Source organism: Varroa jacobsoni, unplaced genomic scaffold (genome assembly GCF_002532875.2).
Source record: "Varroa jacobsoni isolate VJ856 unplaced genomic scaffold, vjacob_1.0 scaffold_228, whole genome shotgun sequence".
Taxonomy (NCBI): domain Eukaryota; kingdom Metazoa; phylum Arthropoda; class Arachnida; order Mesostigmata; family Varroidae; genus Varroa; species Varroa jacobsoni.
Genome location: NW_019213130.1, coordinates 1 through 19007, shown reverse-complemented (window position 1 = coordinate 19007; position 19007 = coordinate 1). Strand labels below are relative to the sequence as shown.

The following is a 19007-nucleotide window of genomic DNA, read 5'->3' as shown; positions in this document are numbered from 1 at the left end:
ATTAGCAGGAAAAATAGGAAAGTCGGGATATACATCACTAGCTTAGAAGTTCCATATTCACATACACCCTAAAAAGACAGAAAAATAACAATCTCACTTGACGTCTACATCGGATACGAATAGTAATATAATCGACATGCAATACAATGTGAATTACCAATATTTTGTTAAAAGGCAGGATATAGGTAAGATATGAAATAATACAATAATAAAACACAAAGTTATCTTAGGAGAACCGTATCTGATCTGGCTGCAAACGATAAGTTGATAGTTTGATCCCGCCACTTGCATATAGCACACGATATATGTGATCAGCTTAAAAAGCTCAATAATCGAAGGACATTGCGATATTCATGCCGCACAAATCATAGGAAATTTATTTCTAAGCATAAGCGAAGTTATATTATAACATGTTCAAGTTTAAAATGTTTAAAGTAACTTTCTTTATGAATCTGGATCAAAGCCTACTAGTCAATTCTGGATAACTGAATTTAGAGTATCAAATATGCGGTAAGCAGCTTAAATGCTGCTCCTAGCTCTGTGATGACTACACCTTTTTTTTTACATAAATAGCCTAGATATAAAATGTGATTAATAAAACTCATACTGTCGGTTACGTTAATAACATACTAAATAAGACCATAACAATAATTGTTCAGCTTCCTTTCTTTGCTGATAAATCGACGCTACAATATTATGTGCCTTCTGTTTACTACGTTTTTACTACAACAGTGATTCTTTTTAGGTTTGATTATATAATTTAGCGGAATAACGGCAGTACAAAATGTTTCTTCTCTTCGGAACCATCGATCATGACTCAGCTTATTATTCATCCACATCAATATACTTGTTGTATATAGACTTTCAGCTTGGTCCTGTTCGGTAATGCTGAAAATAACCATAACCTTAAATATTTGCGACCTCAGGATTTTCTACTTTCTATGTCTTGCTGTCAACTTTTTTTTTCGGTTAGAATGGCGGCGTATGAATAGATAGCACAACGAAGTAAGAATAGCGTCGTTATGCTATGTCAATTGCAAATAAATGATCTTTCAAGCAAAATTATATCTTAAAATTTTTCGTTCAACAGTAAATAAATGGTAAGCAGTTTTCTATGTATCTACTAATATTTTCACTACGTATGTAACAAAGATATATGTAATTTATAGCTATCGAAAATTGGTGGTTTCTTTTTCGTCCATGATGTTTATTGTTATGCATTCGTAATACACACCTCAGCGTAGGATAGGCTGGTGTATTTAAATCATAAACTTGCTCCTCGCTTTCCGTCAGCCTAGCTTCAGAAACGTTTAAAAAAATCCTAGTATACGCGTTGCACGATGTTGAGCAAATTATTGTACGATAACAATGGTTCCATCATCAGAATAACTGCTACGTCTTGTATTGACTCGGATTGCGTATGACGAGCGTATGGGCACTCACTAACCGGTCAAAATTAATGGGAATTATAGTGGCATCTACCCGACCTAATTACACGTGTATTTATGAAGAATACGTACACTGTTAGCTAAATTGGTCCTTCTGCGCAATTGGCAGTGACGTTACTCATCAATTACGGGACACAAAACTGATAGCTGGTGATTGAGTAAACACTGAAAATGATTAAATTGTTACCATAATACTATTGGGCCAGAGAAAATATTACGACGACAAAGTGGCCAAAAATTTTATGTTTTTTCAGTTACTAACAAAAACTGGCTCAGCAGGAAGCTTATAGGGAGTGAATTATTCAACATTTTATTCTGACAAACTGCGCTTGATTCCGTGTCGAGTGCTCAGTATTATTCTAGAAACGTCCAAATTCATCCTTTATGTAACAATGTTAAGTATTATGACGTCATTTAATTTTCTATATATTATAATAGGTTTTTCAGTTGTTTACCATTTTGCTTATTGAGTATGGCACTAGTTCGCCTATCACGTTGAGCAAATAACATCCTGTTTTTAGTCTTTACGACGAGCTGACTGTTTGATTTGTCATATATATTCTTTGCTGGCTTCATCACCACAGGCTGTATCGCTCCCCAAATCTATCATGCTAGCTCAGTTTAGAGTATATATATTATATAATAATGGACTTCGTAATGGAATAACATTTTAGTACCGCAGCGTATCATAAATACATCTTAGAGCAACAGGAGTCTTAGGTCTTCACTAAAAAGTTCCCTCCTCACTTACTGAATTCGTTGATCGATACACAAACGAAATTCTGACAGGTCAACCAACAGTCTTCTGATGACCTTTGCAACAGCAAACACCAAAAACCACTCAGTTATTATATCCTTTTCATATACATAAATAGCTATACATATGTGCAGTAAATTTAGTTGTTTTCTCTCGAATTCACTTTTAATCACTGTCCGAATCAAGACCCCCAAGTTCAGCTTCATCTTGGCCCATGGCCCTCCAAAACTGCGAGACAACTTCTTCAGCGAACTTTTTTCGTTCATCTCCAGTTAGCGACATTGCCTGACCCTTGAGAGATGCAAACTTTGCGTAAAGTTCCTCAAAAGCCATTCCTGCCAGTTCCGGGTCGAGCTGAGCCTCATCAGCACTCCCCCTCACAGAAACATTTTGTGAGCTATCTCGCTGCTGCTCTTGTGCTGGCTGCTCCTTTTGTTGTTGCGTTGGATATGTCGGCGGCAAGACACTGACCTCATCCCGATTTTCGTCTTCAGGCTTAGATGATCCACTAGCGGCCTCCTGTGGTAATGGAGGAAGTGGAACTATGCCTCCTATGAACAGATGTTCTGGCAGTCGGGGGTTTCCGGGGAGCTTTTCACGATCGTGCATTACCATGTTCGACCACGTATGCATCCGAAGGGCCTCCTACAAATTTGAAGAGAAATGAAAAACACCAGCATTAGTGTTTCATTAAAATCACATGCCTACGATTTTATTGTTGCAATTTATTATTATGGAAACTTATTTATATTTGAAATATGGTAAATTATTTCATTTAAAAGACAACGTCCCTTGCTTTACATAACGTAATTAAACTTTCTAGTTGTTGTATACCTTCATTCTTTCGAGTCCACATTCGTCTTGGTCGTCGACGTTAACTCCACTTTCAATTAGCTCGAAGTCGCTGAGTCGTTCTAAGAACATCTTCCTAATCTGCTCATTGTCGCACAGTTCGCACAGCGCTAGGTTGACTTCGGAATTACAGCATCGTACACGTAGTTGTTGCAGCTGCTCGGCCTGTTTGTAAGGCCAGTTTGAATGCATTACATTTTTTTACTAAAAATTATATAATACATATTTTACGTGCCTTCGCAATAGGTGCAGCTTTATAATAAGTACATGTTTTCAAAAATAAAATATTCCGTCTTTGGAACTCTCATTGGCTGTATTAAAATTTAAGAGCTCAGTAGCTGCGTTTTTAGATAAAGTCAGTGAGATTTAGGATCACACTCAACCAGGCTGTACGATATTGATGGAAAAGAGAAATAATATAGTTTCAGCTAATTATAAAGGACTTACAACTGAAGCCTAGCGAACATGCTTTCTAAGATCAATAGTTTCTTATATCTGAATTACATATATATGTTTATGTATATATATATAATAACGTAATCGCTGTATAGCGTCGCTGTAAACGAACCTTTTCCTTGAAGTTATCGCAGTTAGCGTCAAAGAGGACTACAAGAGCTTCGAACTGAGCTAGTTCAGCATCGCTAAGTTCGCTTGGATCCGCGCAGGCATACAGCTGGATGTCGGCTGTGAAATATTTCGTGCGAACACGATACGGGAAGGCCTCAAGGAAAGGGTGATCCTGACGAAGAGTGGGTCCTCGAGTAACGTCGAGGAGGGCAGCCACTGATGAGGCAGGCTTCTCACATATCGACATCATTAAAACTCCAGTGAATTCTTGCCTCATCCTATGGAATCCAGCCGATATAGACGTGCAATATATATAAGAAAGAAAAAGTTCAAAATACATTATATAAGTGAGTGGTCTAGTTGATTATCAAGTCATTTCGCATTATAAGCATTTTAGGCATGTTAGAATTTCGTTCGTAAACATTAATAACAAAATGCTTATACGTGAGAAGCGCTTTTATTAATCTACGTCGTGCTTTGACATTCAAGAACATTATTTTCATCTTTATACTAGAAAATATTACGAAATATTAAAAATTAAATCCTATAAATCATAAAAAATAATAAATAAAAATAATCCTAAAGGTCATAATCCTATACACCATAAAAAATTGAAAGCTATCAATTTTTATCGCCAAAAACGAAATTATCTATATGCAACGACAATCGTTATTACATAAGTCTAAACTGTAAAATTTATGCCTAATTGTCATCGATCAACGAAATCAATGACCTTTTGTCCACATAGTGAGTAATCCGTAGCAAGGCCTTCCATATATTGCACAACGGCGTAATTTACGAATAAAGCCAAGTTACCAACAAATAGTGAATCATAATAAACGTTTTTTACACGATGTTCTCTTTGTATATATTTTAGTTATTGTAGATATATCCTAGACTTTACCAGCAACAATGAAAGGATACCAAAGAAAGACAATGTATAAGAATTATTGCAATACTCGCTAGAACTTTAGCTTATTTTAAATTATCTGTCGCTCCAATAATCTCAGTTTTTTTTTTTTTTTTTTACCTAGACTCATCCTCTACCAATCACAATAACTATCGACAAAAACTGCAGGTACTTTTGTAAAATTAGAGATCACATTATGTCAGTACTAATATCTGAGTGGTTATAAAGAAAAGAAGCCCTATATAAAAGCTAACACCCCTCACAGATCTTAGATTTTTAGTAAAAAAACGAGCGCGGTAGGAGGTCTTCTGAAGTTGTAAATCCTACGAGTTACATTTGCTTCAATAGCAATAATCTGTCCACAACCCGTTTTCTGTTCATTGTAAGAATATTTCCTTGAATCCAAAGGTACACGCGATACAGCGCCCACATTTCATTTCACATGCTGGTAAAGGTGATTGGTAATTAGATTCATTGCATTAATTGGTATATCTTGATTCATTGCAATGTTGTCCTGTCTTTATTATTCTTCATGAAATAGACTGCAGTTATACAAAGCGAGGTTGCTTGTGATTATCAACGATATGTTCTTCTACGATAAAGGCTATACTCACGTAATTCTTCTTCCGCTATACGAGCAAGAAGCCGATAAATGAGCTCTACTCAGCAGTAAATATGACTGGACTCAAGTTCACTGGCAGGAGAGACTATTGCCTGCTTCCACATATAAGGGGACACTCTAAAAATATAACCAGTTGTTACAGATCAAGGCTCAAGTTTTGTAGGCCACTTGTTTTAGATTCCTACTGCTTAGTTCATCAACATTATTATCTATGCTTCATTTATTATATTACTTTTACACCGGGCCCACACATCGTTAATAACGAAGCGTCTTGGCGATGTGTTGTTATGATAATAAAAGCTGATTTTGCCCTGAAGCGACACTGCCGTACTGATAGGCATGCGCCTCCATTTGACCACGCAGCTGTCGCTAACCCCATCATTACCACAACGCGGACAATCGCCCGACCCGCGTAAACGCCGACCCAGCGCTCATGCCCGGCTGGTGAATTACAGTAATTGCACTCCATCGGTATTATTCTACTTTCTTATATTTGCACTTTTTCTTTTGACGATATTAATAAAAATCATGAAATGGCATCTTTTTTTCAGTCACAAGAAAGCAACATCGCATTTTTTTAAATTCTTGGTCGAGTAAAGATGAGTTGTTTCTATTATGATGATTCAATACTTACGCATACCGAAATGATGGTGGCAAATGGAATTTTTGATTTTGCACTCTCAAATTTAAACATGGTAGGCAGTTTCATAATGTCCGAAAGAATCTCTAGTTTTTTAGACTTCATTTTGATTAAAGTGAAAGTCGCATATTTCATGAAGTGCAATATTTGCAATGGGGTCTATCATGAAAAAATCTACATAACCACAAATGAATAGTTTGATGATTATGAATTATTATATTATATTAATTATTATATCAATAGAATGATTGTTCAAAACATCTCAATCAACTATTTTAATTGTGATACCAACTAGATACAAAGAGGAGTATTCGTATTGGTAGCATAGGAAACGCATGTCTTTGCTGTCTGAAATTCGAAATGTTAGATAACTATTTTAAACGCTTTCAAAACTAACTAAGTTAAAGAGAAATCCTTTAGAGCCCAAACCATTCTGAGTTGATAAAAACATTTAAATAATAAAAAAAATGTACAAGCTGGTAGTCCGCCAGTACGAAAGTATATAGTCCGATATTTCACTATATTGATGGGACGATTGTTCTTTATAATTTGGCGCCGTTTATTCAAAGCAGAATCATGCCTACTTGACTATGAAATTGGGCGCGAATCCGCCAGAGATTGAAGTGTGTGGCGCAAAAATCAGTTGTTCACTGATCTAGATCCTACGTGTGTGCCAAAAGTTCAGTTTGAAGAGGTGACGTGCTCTGGGCAATATTATTAGTGGTCATGGGTAAATTACAGTTCGAGAGTTCTTCGCCACAAGCAGATCTTCAGTCCTACTTTACTCGTAGACTCTCGCCGCTATGTGAAGATTCATCTGTAATAGAACAACTCTATTCTGAACAGCTGAAAAGTCTCGAAGATATTATCTCGCGGTGTGTACTAAATTTTGAAAGTAATTCTGTCTTGGTGATGGGCCCTCGAGGATCTGGAAAAAGCATTCTTATGAAAACTGCCCTGGAACGGCTCAGCAAGAAAAATAATGCCAAAGGCAAGTGCATAAAATCATACGCCCATTTATACCACCCTCTGTGTTATAAAGAACTCCTGTTTAGTTCCAATTTCATTCACTTAGGCCTAGATGAAACATGACTTAGATAAAAAGAAAGTAACCTCCGTTTCTGCTACCATAATGCTGCATACTATTCGTCTGACCAATGCCATAGATTTACAGCGATATTTATGACCCTTTTCGTTTAGAAAAATATTGAAATAAAAATTATTAAGTTACATCAAATTGCAGGTATCGAGTACATCAATATCCGAATTTTAGAGATCGACTCTTCATTACCGCGAAAGACCAAAAACGCCAGATTGGGCTTAGTTGGTGTAACTGTCTAGATATGACGAGATGTTTTTAAGCTTTGCGCTTCAAACCACTCTTTTTCATTCATCGTTAATTGACAATTACTAATTAACATTTTAATTAAATTATAATTTAAATTTAAAAAATATAAAAAATTAAAATCAATACGTATTTCTCAAGAAATCGGTTTTAACTAAGTAAACGGTTTAAACTAAGTTTAACTAAAATGTTCGCATTTTTAAGCATTGACCGTAATATAAACTAGAGCAGCAAGAAAATGCTGTCAAAAATTCAAATGTCCAGGGTGATTATCGATTTTGAGAGAGAACTGAGGTCTAAGAATGGAGGTTTTTAAAGTACAGGCAACTATTCGGTGGTGAAACTCTTTGGTAGCGGTCACACCGACGACCGGATCGCCCTAAAGGATATTACGCTTCAACTGCAACTGGAAAACGTCGTTGGAGATCGAGTGTTTGGGTCATTTGCGGAAAACCTTCAGTTCCTTCTCGACTCGCTTAAAAGTGGCGCTGATCGATCCAAAGCCAAATCGTCAATATTCATTCTTGACGATTTCGAGCTCTTTACCCAGCACAGAAATCAGACGCTTCTCTATAACCTGTTCGACGTGGCTCAAAGCCGGCAGGCACCAATAGCTGTGATTGGGTTATGCTGCCGTTTAGATGTAGTTGAACTTCTAGAGAAACGAGTTAAGTCCCGCTTCGCACATCGTTTTCTATATCTAATGAACTCTATCAAGGAAGAAGAGTATATATCGGTGGCTGAAACGTTACTCACAATTGATCCCACTATATATCCGGGGGGAGTTGAAAGTAAGAAATTTGCTAGTAAATGGAATCAAGATTTGAAGCGTGATGTGATGCCCAAGCTGAGAGATAGCCTGATAAAGCTTTACCACATCGATCGGATCCTTCGTACGCTTGTCAACTGTCTACAACCGATGGTTCGGCAAATCGATGACACCTTGCAAGTTCAACCAACTGTATTTCGTGACACGGTTAACCGAATATACGAAGATGATCCAAAACTTGTCGTCATCTCGCGTATGCCCGCCCTCCATATTATCCTTCTTGTCTGCATGCTCCGGCTAAATGTCATCTACGATGGAGAACCTTTTAACTTTGAGCTTTTGTACAAAGAGTTCAAACGTTTTAATCGAGAGACCCGATCATTACTGAATCTACCGAAAGACACGGTCTTGAAGGCGTTTGAAAGCATATGTGAGCTTGAGTTCGTCCAGCCAGTGGGCGGAATTGCAATGGCGTCCCAGAAACGTTATCATCTCCATCATTTGCACTTTAACGCCGATTTAGTACGTAAGGCAGTTGAGTCTCATAGTGGGCTGCCAACTGATGTCTCCCAGTGGGTTACAACAACGCTTTCCGACAGGTCCCTCGGAATTTAAATGGGTTATAGAATTCGCGGAACTAATCTGAGTGAAACATGAATATGGCGATAGTAATTTAGGAAAGAATAAGGTACCATTGTATTTCGATAGGTAGGAATTCTTTCGTAGGGGCTCAAAATGCTTAGAAGAATCGTTCGAATTCCTGTACGTTTCTATCCATAAATGAAAAGAAAACGACAATGAAAGCGATTCTTATTTAAAGGTCCTTCAAGAGAAGGTGGTGGCAGTAACTGATTAAATGCATACCGCGTCGGTTCATACCACTAGCATGAAGTTTAATATTGTTGAACCAAGTGGCTCAGCTATTTCTATGACATTCGATACAGCCGATAACAAAATCGCACCTTTATAAATAGTCCTGAGTCGTCCCATTGTGTATACACTATATAACATAATCATTTCTTCCTGTCAATTTCTTGTCAATGACGAAAAAACGGACTTCTTACATCGTTGTTACAAACGTTTGTTAATGCAGTACCTTTTGATCTGAATCAAATTTCTTGAAGCTCAACTGAACACTAAAACTGCTTACGTGTTGCTTTCACGACCAGACGTTGTCTGTTTTATCTATTTTTCTTCAGTATTACAGACATACTGTGCAAACGGGACTCCTATCGGTGAAACAAACAAGCTGTAGTTGCACCTTTAGGCATACTGTTGCGCAATATACATTAGTAGTACAGGTCCAAAACGGAGCAATAAGGTCCGCACATTTCCGTACATAAGTAGAATAGGATTGTGTAAAGAGATACTTTGAAAGGCACTGTTGAATACAATATTCGGTATCTTATGGAACAACTGGTCTTCTTCCTCATTTTTTGTTTACTCAACTTCCTCACGGAAATGGGAAAATTGCCTGAGATATCATATCTACTAGTTGAGCAAACGTTATAAGCGCTAAAATGTGTTATGATTCTTTGTTGACTATGAGCACCGAAAATTAGTTAATCGCGGGGTATTTATTATTAAATATTTAATAGCAGTTCACGCAATTTTCATGTATTAATAATGAACTGAATACTTCGTAAAAAAATCTTAATTCATATAAATACACTGTGAATTTTTATAAACTATATATTGTATTACGGAAATAAACTGCAACTATATGAGCACACTTTTGTATGTAATATATTGGTTGGGAAGCGTGCTCTGTACGCTCATTAGGGATGTGTCGTTATATCAACATACTCATTCACTAAGACTTTTCTACGGTGCGGCATCTCTCCCTTAGTCTCCTGATACAATCTTAATTTTCACCACTACTTTGTGCGGTTTTTCATTTTCAACCGGATATAATTCCCTTAAAATGACTACACAATACAAGCAAAGGTCACCGTAACATCTTCACACAGAGTGAATTCTAAATGCTTGCCTCATGCTCTTGTCCTGTTAGTTCTCAGATTAATAAATATAATAAAAGTTCATAGTCCAGTACAGGTTTCTTTATTTTATAATAAATCATTCCAGGGGTTTATCTTATCACTTTCGGTCGGACCTTTATAGATCAACAACATTTAATCAAAGCCAAAGGCTACCTTCTTTAATTCTACCTTCTATAGCCGGGACTCTCCTCAAAGTGCATTGTGTCTTAATAACTGAAAAATTAAAAAATAAATGAATATGGATATGAATGAATATGGTATTACGGAACTCGAAGGTCGACCTGCGGAAACACTAATAACAACTTCATTCGAAATTAAACAACCTCGACATTTAGCAGAACACAAGATTATCAATTGCGTCATTACTACGTCATTACGAATTACGTCAACAGACAACTACGTATACGTTTTGCAAGCTATGTAAGTTTGCAGTAAGGTGATGTTGTTAAATGCCTTCATTTAACTGCTTGGAAAACCTTTGATTTCAAGGATAAAACAAGACAACAGGTGTGCCTATATGACGGTAAGGTTCCGCGACGCTTTCTTCTGCTCTTTACACGTAAGTGTAAAGGGTGCACCTGCTGGTCGAATGTGGACACTAGCGAATTCTGTGATGTCCTCGTACAAAAAGGTATTGGAACCTTCAACGCTTAAGACGACTCTGAGACAAAAAATGATCTAGGTTATATGTTGACTAAATTAAGGAAAATATTATGGATATAACTACTCTGAGAGTTCTGACTTGACATATACTTGTTTAGGTGTGAACGGTCAGTGTGATAGCTTTTTGCTGTTGTTAATTTATCGAAATGACGGTGAGAATAATAACAGGATAGCTTGGCGCACGAATTGCTGCATTGTGAGGATATCGTGCTGCATAAGACCTCACTAAATAGGCTCTAAAGCCGCCTACTTACCCTTGCTATTTAATTAATAGGACACGTAAGGTTCGGGGTCAGTTTCAGTTAATTTCCCATTTAAAATGCGACATCATGTTCTGGTGCTTTCCGCGGCCTTTTGTTTCGCTTCCCACTCATTACGAAGAGTTCATCAAACCATCTATCTAAGTTTTACGTATGCATCAAATGGTACGTATCCGAAGATCGGATTTACTATTAAACCAGAACTACTATATTATAAAATTATTAGTATAAGAAGAATTATATTATGTAAAAAAGAGTACCAAAGAAAACATACGAGGAGAGGTAAGCCAACTAACTGAACTGTGACATTTCCAACGCTATTGCCACCTAGACTTACTGAGTATGAAATTAAACGCGTGTGCATATTATAGAATTTAGCAAAACTGCACGCACAAGAAAAGGCGATTAAGTAGACAATGAAGTATAAAGAAATTACACTACAGTAAAATAAAAATATCAGGCAAAATAGTACTCTGCCAAAGGTTGCCGTCCAAGCATAAGCAGTTTATTTGTTCACACAAATTTTCTATGATAACTTTTGCACAAGCCAGTTCTAAAAAAGCCAGTTCCCCAGCTGAAAAGCCCTGGCAGAAAAAAATGTAGTATACTATTGCACAAAGTCCTTGCTTTGTGTCCCATCCGATGCTTTTTACGCAATTCTGTTACGACGAATGGCCGTTTAGAAAAGCGTATATTTATTTTATGCCTCCAAATATTTGTTCTTTATTTTTACGGCGTACCCCTATACGTTACATCTACTACAAAGCTCAATCAATAATAACCTTATTGAAAAATAATACGTTTCTAGAAGTTCCATTACAAAAGAATAAACTGCATTGTTTGCAGGCACGGTGGCCAATGCCGAGTAAGTCAATTATATTGATCAATGGCAGCTTCAGTATGCCTTTAGTGGCTAAACTTATTTTAGCCATGGCTTCATTCACCCACTTATCTGAGCACTAGTTAACTTCCATCATTAATTATTAGGTACTGCAAAAGTTAGGTATGCAAATAGCAAGATGACATAGTTAGGTAACGCATTCTAAATGCTTCAGGAGAAACTCGACTCGCACCGACTTAGCCAAATGTCGACGAAAGTTATCACTCAGAACCAGGCCGCTCTAGTTTGGGTATCGATTAAAAATAGGAATAACCTGTTGATTACATATATATATATGATGATAATATATATATATATATTATATATATATATATATATAATATATGCGATATATATAATTATATATATAATTATATATCGCACCTAATGATTCTTTTTCCTAGTTCCAAAGTAATCTAAAACTGATTATTTAATAAACACTTCGAGGCCATTTATTAAATAGACTGAAAAGCAGATGGGTTCTGTCGAAAATTGCTGCACTGTACCTGTTCCGCATGCGAGCGCTTTTGATTGCCATTAGGCGAGCCGGGCCTCAAGCATAGTATTATGAACCGCTTTTCCTCTCGACAGGTCGAGAAGTTTATATACTGATGCAGAGCAAAAAAAATGAGGTTCGAGGTAATGAAGGAAAACAATACTCTATAATACGATCCTAGTGAAAGATGTAGTCAAATCTAGGTACACATTTAAATGTTATGTCATTCTAGCAGCATCAAATATTCTGCCCAGTATGAATGTTAAATGTTATGTCATTCTAGCAGCATCAAATATTCTGCCCAGTATGAATGTGAAGTTGGTGATGAATCTCAGATACAAGGCGGATTACAAAGAATATTTTACAGCTAAAAGGTATTAATATATTGCCAGCTTTTGGAGGCCGGTTTTTTTTCGTAATTCGGCCGGCTAAAATCAGGTCTCGAAATATTTGTTTGGCACCATAAGCTTATCGAAATAATTGAGCGGAGATGCTTTGGCGATATGCAACACCAAACATTTTTTTCTTGATTCTTTAGAAGTGTGCACAAAACAATAACAATGTCCTCTAAATGAAAGAACTCCTTTTTTTTCACTTTCTACTGCTAGTACTAATACCTGCTTACGACTTACGAATTACGAATTGTTGATTCATTTCGACTAGGAAACTTACTGGTGTCATATATAAAAAATTTCTAGATAAAAAAATTACTCCTTCTGTTGATATTTTACTTTTTTTTTTATTATACATATTTTATTTAATAGTTATATTTTTTGTCAAGAAAAGTAATCATTTTTAAGAACGATAGCGTCTAACAAAGTTGATTCGTTTCTTATCATACACTTCTCAATATCGACAGTATCTTGCACTGCCAGTCCGTCTGAAACATACCTTAGAACGCACAACGCACAAAATATATGATGAGTGTTCATATATCTTTTTCATCCTTTAAGGATGTAGTTGGCAGCTGCTAACTTCGCTCTGAAACACAAAACCGAAAAATTCCTTGGCTAGATTGACACATTGGAAACATTCACGCAATGTTAATTAGCAACCAAGCTAACTTGGAATTAATTAGCGCAAAAGCAACAAATACAACGTATAAGATCTGCCTTTCTCTTTTCAGTTAATTTGCTAAATTTGTTTCTGAGATAGACCTCGGTAATCTGGTGGGGTAATCGTGTTGATGAGGGGATTCCTTAACGGGGAACACGGCACAGCTTTAACATTCTTAAGCTCCCTGTTTCCCCTGAGGACTCGAAGACACGCATCAACCTCGACTACTTCGTTCACGGACAGGATGACATCGCCTGAAATATTGGCTGTATTCTAGAAAAACAATGGCAACAATTTGCGCAACTCACTTTCATATCAACGCAAAAATTATTATCTCAAATTAATACAGGCGGGTTACTATATTTTCTATGAGTTCCGTCATATTTCATATTCGTATATACTCAGAGTATATATGCGAATATCTGACCGAAAAACAACTTCGAAGATGCTTCAGCTGTTTGTTGTTTGTGCAAATTGAAACGCCCCACGACAATCACCCTACTCGTCGCCATGGTTTTGAGATTCCAATACTTCAGCGCACGACATTCGAAACCGTAAGGCCACTTTGTCATACTACCGAATACCGGGCAAGCTGAAAGCCATACAATGGCATCAGACATCTTAAATCTTGAAATATTTGTACTATGTCGAAGAAAAGCCCACTATTTCAAAAAAATTGATGATACTGAATGAATTATAGTATGTGCCGGTGAACGTTGCTTGAAAATGTCAAGCGTACACAATGTCATTATAGATACGTAGCCTTCATAAGCTGTAAGTCAACACTAATCAAGCAAACCGATTAACTGGTCGCATCCGTACTGCCTATTTATATAACAGCTGACCGATTTTGCCGGCTTGTACAAAGTCGACCGAGATAATGCCATAGCGAGTCTGCAGATCGTCCACCGCAAGTGAGCTAGTTGTTGCAAAGCGGAATGCATTATCGGCTATCACCTCGATAGGTACACAACTCTGAATGGAGAATAGACTTTCGGCGGAGTGGCTATCCCAGAGCGCACTATCGGCTCCGGCGATTCGGGCAATTACGTCGCCCTCATAGAGAGTTGAAATCAAGGCTAAAAGAAGACAATTAAAATTTATAACGTTAGCTACGGAATGAATGAATCCTAAGCACTAGTGGTTGTAGGTAGTAACTAAAAAATAAAAACTAAAAAAATCTAGAGATAGCCATGCGAATATTATAGTTTTGTTAGTTGTGAAATTATATGTTCATTTCGATGGCTGGCAAACAACAAAAAACTATGTCAAAAAAATGTCAGTTTCAGGTACCGACAAGTACCAGCAATGATAAGCCATGTAGCAGTTTTATGGTTTATATACATATATATGTGTATGTATCTCATATCGTTCTTTCACTGCAATTAAACTGCGTTCAAATTGAATATTTGCACATGATAGTACGTGGCCTATGGTTGCATTAAGAAGCTGACGATTCGTTGGACTTTTAGGTTCCTTGTCCGAAAATCGTAGCGAAAACCGCCGAAACCGATTCTGCCAGGGCGTCAAAATGCCAAGGAACTTACCCGGATGATTAACTTTCCGAACTACTAATTTCTGCTGACCGTCATAACCAGGCATCTGCTCAAAAAGAACAGGTGTGCGTTGGTACGGACAGAATCTTTTCCGATGCATATCACAGACGAATTTCACTGTGTCCGGGTTCGTGCGGGCGAGCTCACAAGTTTGGCCCACTTCCCCAGATAGAGAATCTTCACCGATACTTCTGCGACAAAGCTTCGTGATATGTCGCACCTACGAAAAACGAGTAAACTGACTAAATCAACGATGCGCGGGTTTATTTCCGTCTTGTATCATTAATGACACAAAACCGCCGTTTAGTAAAAACATTTACGCGTAACAAAAAAAATCAGGCCAAAAATGTCCTATCTGCAATAGGTTCGAAGGCCTAATTAAAAGACAGGTTATTGATATCCGTCATTAAAGCATCCCACACGGTTGAGGCTTATTCTGCCTGTGGTAAATCACATGAAAGAAATACCTAACTTGCAGCGACGAAAAAGCGACTAAGCCTTCTAAATTGCGATCGCCTAATTTTGGCAGTAAAATAAAATCAACACATCGAAGTGTATATAAGATTCACATCAACTCCCGCTGGACATTGAACTTGCAATTTCAATGCCCTCACCTACCGAAGGAGGTTCGTCGAGAAAATCACTGGTTCCACCTTTTTTTGAGACGAGATTTTTGATCGTGGCCGAAATGAACGTATAGAGCTTCACGTGTTGGACATTTGGAATATCCTCAAGCTCTTGAAAAGCAGGAGGTTTAAGTCGCCTGCCCTGTTTCATACGTGCTCCGTCCATGACTGCGTTTTCTTCGTACACCTACAGCAAAGTGTCATACAGACTAACGATTCCATTGTACGGAAGGCAAGAGAGCATAATGTAGTACATTCTGTATGTAATAGCCTTACTACAATATATGTATGAAATAACGGCTTTTCATGGTACGTTTACAGAAAACGACCGTGAATCACTCGTATGGGTATTAATAACTGCTTTTTTTTTAATTCATTCCCTTAAATAATATTACTCTTCTGAAGGAAAGGTACCTAGCCATTTTGCGCACTAAATGATGCGGACAAGCATATTTACAGAAATATACTACCTACGTAGTTGAGATAGAGTAATCTATGTTTTAGTCCGTGGCTTAGACAGATGATTCTGTAGCTGTGCTGAGGGGGTCTGCAGAACAACTTGATTAATGCTCAATGATTAAAGTTCTTGTCTTGCAGTAGGAAATAGCTTTACTACTTTTTTATTTACTTTTTAAAAGTTTTTTTTTAAACCATTACTAAATAATGTATACGTATTTGTTTAAAGCCGACAGGGTAAAACTTCAACTCGACGTTTTTTCCATTATGGTAAATCGGCTTAATACAATGTTGTACTGATTCACATCACGCATCTCAGTAGTATTATAGGGTAACCCACTTACCCGATTACCTCCTGAAGACTCCTGGCCAACAAGTTCCTTTAGAGGAGGACAATCAAAGTTTTTACGCGACAGCTTTTCCCACTCGAGCCCTAAAAATACCTCATGTCCGAATATGTCATCGTATGAGCGCGAACCTAATCGGTGCAATGGAGATTTGTGTAGAATACTCGCTAGAAACTCTTTAATACAACGTGCCTTGGAGTCCTTCATGCCCGGGACTTTTGATGTGTTACTGCTCCAGTTGAGGTTTTGGTTCGTGATCTGATCCACCATCTTTTCTGTCGTACCTCGAAATGGCAGTCGGCCGAGAAATAAACGATAGCCTACGACTCCCAACGACCACCAGTCTATGGCACGACCAAATCGTTGACCAAGATGAAGCTCAGGCGCCATATATGCGGCTGTACCAATCTTCTCTGATACTCGAAACTCCGCATACGTTCGGCGAAAATACGACAAGGAATAAATACGGCTAAAGTGAGCTATGCAGATTTTCGACACATCGAAATCGATAAGCTTCACACGCGCATTATGCAATATCATAATGTTTGAGAGTTTGATGTCCCGATGGATCAGCCCGCAAAAGTGGAAATGCTCGACGGCCATGGCCAGCTGTGCGATAATGTGGATTGCTAACTCGCGCCCACAAAGACGAAACCTCGTCGCGAATCTGATTCGCCCATTTTGCGTATCATACAACGAAACGTTAACCAAAAATCAATGTACAGTTTGCTATTGTGTCCTTCAACACAGTAGTGTTACTAAATACTTCGACGTGAACAGGATAAGAAAACCACGAAGTCCATTGCAATAGCAAAATATTTTTGTATAAAGGCAGTTCTAATTGTCAGAGAAAGGTTTTAATGCATTGCTGGGCCAAAGAAGGCAACGATAGAGCTGCTTGGCTTCTATCGAGTAATTGTTAGTCCGTGATAGGCTCACGGCGCCGAACGTGTCTACGCGTTATACGCGTTTTAGAAAACGGGGATGGAATACTGAAGAGCGGTACTACGACCGCGAATGCCGAAATCAAGTATATACAAGTGATGCCAATGCTGCCATATAGGATTACTTGGATTTTTTTTTTAATATTTGGATTATGGATTATTTCGACAAGAATTATGCCGAGGGAAATGCGTTTCTAGTGATTGTAGAGAGGCCCAACGCACTCAAGAGGAATTTACTCCAACGCGTCCCTTATAGCGAAACACAGGTAAATGGTAAAAAAATCTCAATCGTTTGAATGTCAACGAGACACAGGTAAATGGTAAGGAAAATCACAATCGTCTAAGTGTCGCTTCAAGCACGTCCAGATCAAGAAAAGCTTCAAGGTCCAAAGCTAGGAGCCAAGCCTATGTATTTCTTGAACATAGGGAGTTCACGCTAACTGATTCCACCGTCACTAAAAGGTGTGACAAAGTTTGGAAAAAATCGCGTAATGCTTCCCTCAAAATAGGCCTGAAATCTAAGGATAAGTTATCAATGTAAAAAAAACGTGGCGACTTGACTTTTTGCGTAAAAGACGTTTGTGTCGGCTTAACTCCTGTATCCTAGACCTTGCAACTCAGGCAATTTAGGAAATACTTCAAAGGTTCAAATTCCATTGAGAAGCTTCAAGAAAAACGAAACCAGAAGTTTCTTAGACTATATTGGAAAACCGCTACAACGACTAAAAAAATGACGCGTATATTAAACACTTTGAAAATGATAACGAAAGATTCGAATGATTAATGCGCGTCTAATTTGCATAGATCCAAATTTTTAAGACACCCGGTAGTATATTCTAGGAAGGTGGAACACAAATTCCCCAGTCAACACTGCAAGGTAATAACGTCATAATTAAAACAGGCCAGTCGCCATGAAACTGTGCAACGTAACATTTCACTGCACGCAGGAATTCGTGTATCTGTGAACACACCGCCCCATTTTACTATTATACTAAGAGAAACGCAACATTACTTAACAGTAGTTGTTACACACACGGAAAGGTCAACGCCTTGCACAAGCTCCATGACGGTTAGGTAAGCTCGTAGGTGCGTATCTGGAAATCGTGCTTGAGCTTCCGAAGTGGCCGGGACCCCGGCAACGAAACAGGCAAGGAATCGGACGACGAAAGGATGATTGCTTACGACACTCGCAACGACTTTGTCAATAAGGCTCAGCTCGCGTTTCTGGCCACCCTCGTCGCCTTGCAGAACTGGAGCGATACTTACCTTGATTGCACATTGAACTTCATCACGATACTTCTGTAACAAAGTGGCTGACTAAAGTAAGCAACGTAAACATGGTAAAGTGCCATATTTGTCTTAGCCTTTCTAATGCTCACCTTACATGCATACATGTGTGTGTAGGTGCATATATATACATTTCTTGTTTTCTTTTTTTCTTTTTGTTTTTATTGTTCAAGGAACAGAAAGCGCCATGTTTCGACAGTTTAGAGTAGTTAGAACGGACCAATCTAAACAAGAGTACACGATCGCCTAACAAGCAAAGTTTGAGCCTCCTTGGAAAGGTGAACATCAAGAATCCAACTTCCTGAGAAATTATTAGAGAGAGATGTATCTCAAAAAAAACAAAATGGAAAACATACACACAAAAACAAAATGGAAAAACACGCGCGCACACACACACACACACACAAACGAAATGGAAAAACACACACACACACAAAAACAAAAAGGAAAAAACACACACATACGAAGAAGGGGGGGGGGGAAAACGAAAAAAAAAAACAAGGGGAAAAATGAAAAAAAAAACAAG

The 19007-nt window shown here is 37.8% G+C and overlaps 3 protein-coding genes across 6 annotated transcripts; 1 reads left to right on the top strand and 2 right to left on the bottom strand.

Moving 5' to 3' along the window:
- Positions 1-350: 350 nt before the first annotated feature.
- Positions 351-5513, bottom strand: LOC111273805 (alpha- and gamma-adaptin-binding protein p34). Its single transcript, XM_022855760.2, has 4 exons — positions 5149-5513; positions 3626-3902; positions 3040-3222; positions 351-2850 (listed from the first exon to the last, which is right to left on the bottom strand). The coding sequence occupies exons 2-4, from the start codon at positions 3899-3901 to the stop codon at positions 2371-2373; spliced, it is 939 nt and encodes a 312-aa protein (XP_022711495.1). The 5' UTR covers position 3902; positions 5149-5513; the 3' UTR covers positions 351-2370.
- An 899-nt stretch (positions 5514-6412) lies between these two features.
- On the top strand, positions 6413-9959 carry Orc4 (origin recognition complex subunit 4). Its single transcript, XM_022855783.2, has 2 exons — positions 6413-6787; positions 7465-9959. The coding sequence occupies exons 1-2, from the start codon at positions 6523-6525 to the stop codon at positions 8523-8525; spliced, it is 1326 nt and encodes a 441-aa protein (XP_022711518.1). The 5' UTR covers positions 6413-6522; the 3' UTR covers positions 8526-9959.
- Positions 9960-12929: 2970 nt separating this feature from the next.
- Positions 12930-18944, bottom strand: LOC111273813 (uncharacterized). 4 transcript variants are annotated; one of them, XM_086973636.1, is made up of 8 exons: positions 18461-18493; positions 16248-16336; positions 15440-15634; positions 14813-15041; positions 14111-14344; positions 13693-13857; positions 13367-13519; positions 12930-13190 (listed from the first exon to the last, which is right to left on the bottom strand). In XM_086973636.1, the coding sequence occupies exons 1-8, from the start codon at positions 18471-18473 to the stop codon at positions 13180-13182; spliced, it is 1089 nt and encodes a 362-aa protein (XP_086829762.1). In that variant the 5' UTR covers positions 18474-18493; the 3' UTR covers positions 12930-13179. The 4 variants fall into 4 exon arrangements, with proteins under 4 accessions (XP_086829762.1, XP_022711513.1, XP_022711515.1 ...); XM_022855778.2 differs by having other exon boundaries at positions 16248-18944; XM_022855780.2 differs by lacking the exon at positions 13693-13857 and having other exon boundaries at positions 16248-18944.
- Between the last annotated feature and the right edge of the window lie 63 nt (positions 18945-19007).

Excerpts from the sequence above, each read along its gene's own strand:
- Orc4 (XM_022855783.2), top strand. The coding sequence starts at position 6,523 with ATGGGTAAATTACAGTTCGAGAGTTCTTCGCCACAAGCAGATCTTCAG. Across the intron at positions 6,788-7,464 it reads CAAGAAAAATAATGCCAAAG|GCAACTATTCGGTGGTGAAA; the intron begins GCAAGTGCATAA and ends TTTAAAGTACAG.
- LOC111273805 (XM_022855760.2), bottom strand. The coding sequence starts at position 3,901 with ATGAGGCAAGAATTCACTGGAGTTTTAATGATGTCGATATGTGAGAAG. Across the intron at positions 3,223-3,625 it reads GCGATAACTTCAAGGAAAAG|GCCGAGCAGCTGCAACAACT; the intron begins GTTCGTTTACAG and ends CCTTACAAACAG. Across the intron at positions 2,851-3,039 it reads GTGGACTCGAAAGAATGAAG|GAGGCCCTTCGGATGCATAC; the intron begins GTATACAACAAC and ends TCAAATTTGTAG.
- LOC111273813 (XM_022855778.2), bottom strand. The coding sequence starts at position 16,853 with ATGGCCGTCGAGCATTTCCACTTTTGCGGGCTGATCCATCGGGACATC. Across the intron at positions 15,042-15,439 it reads TTCTCGACGAACCTCCTTCG|GTGCGACATATCACGAAGCT; the intron begins GTAGGTGAGGGC and ends CGTTTTTCGTAG. Across the intron at positions 14,345-14,812 it reads TCGGAAAGTTAATCATCCGG|CCTTGATTTCAACTCTCTAT; the intron begins GTAAGTTCCTTG and ends GTCTTCTTTTAG.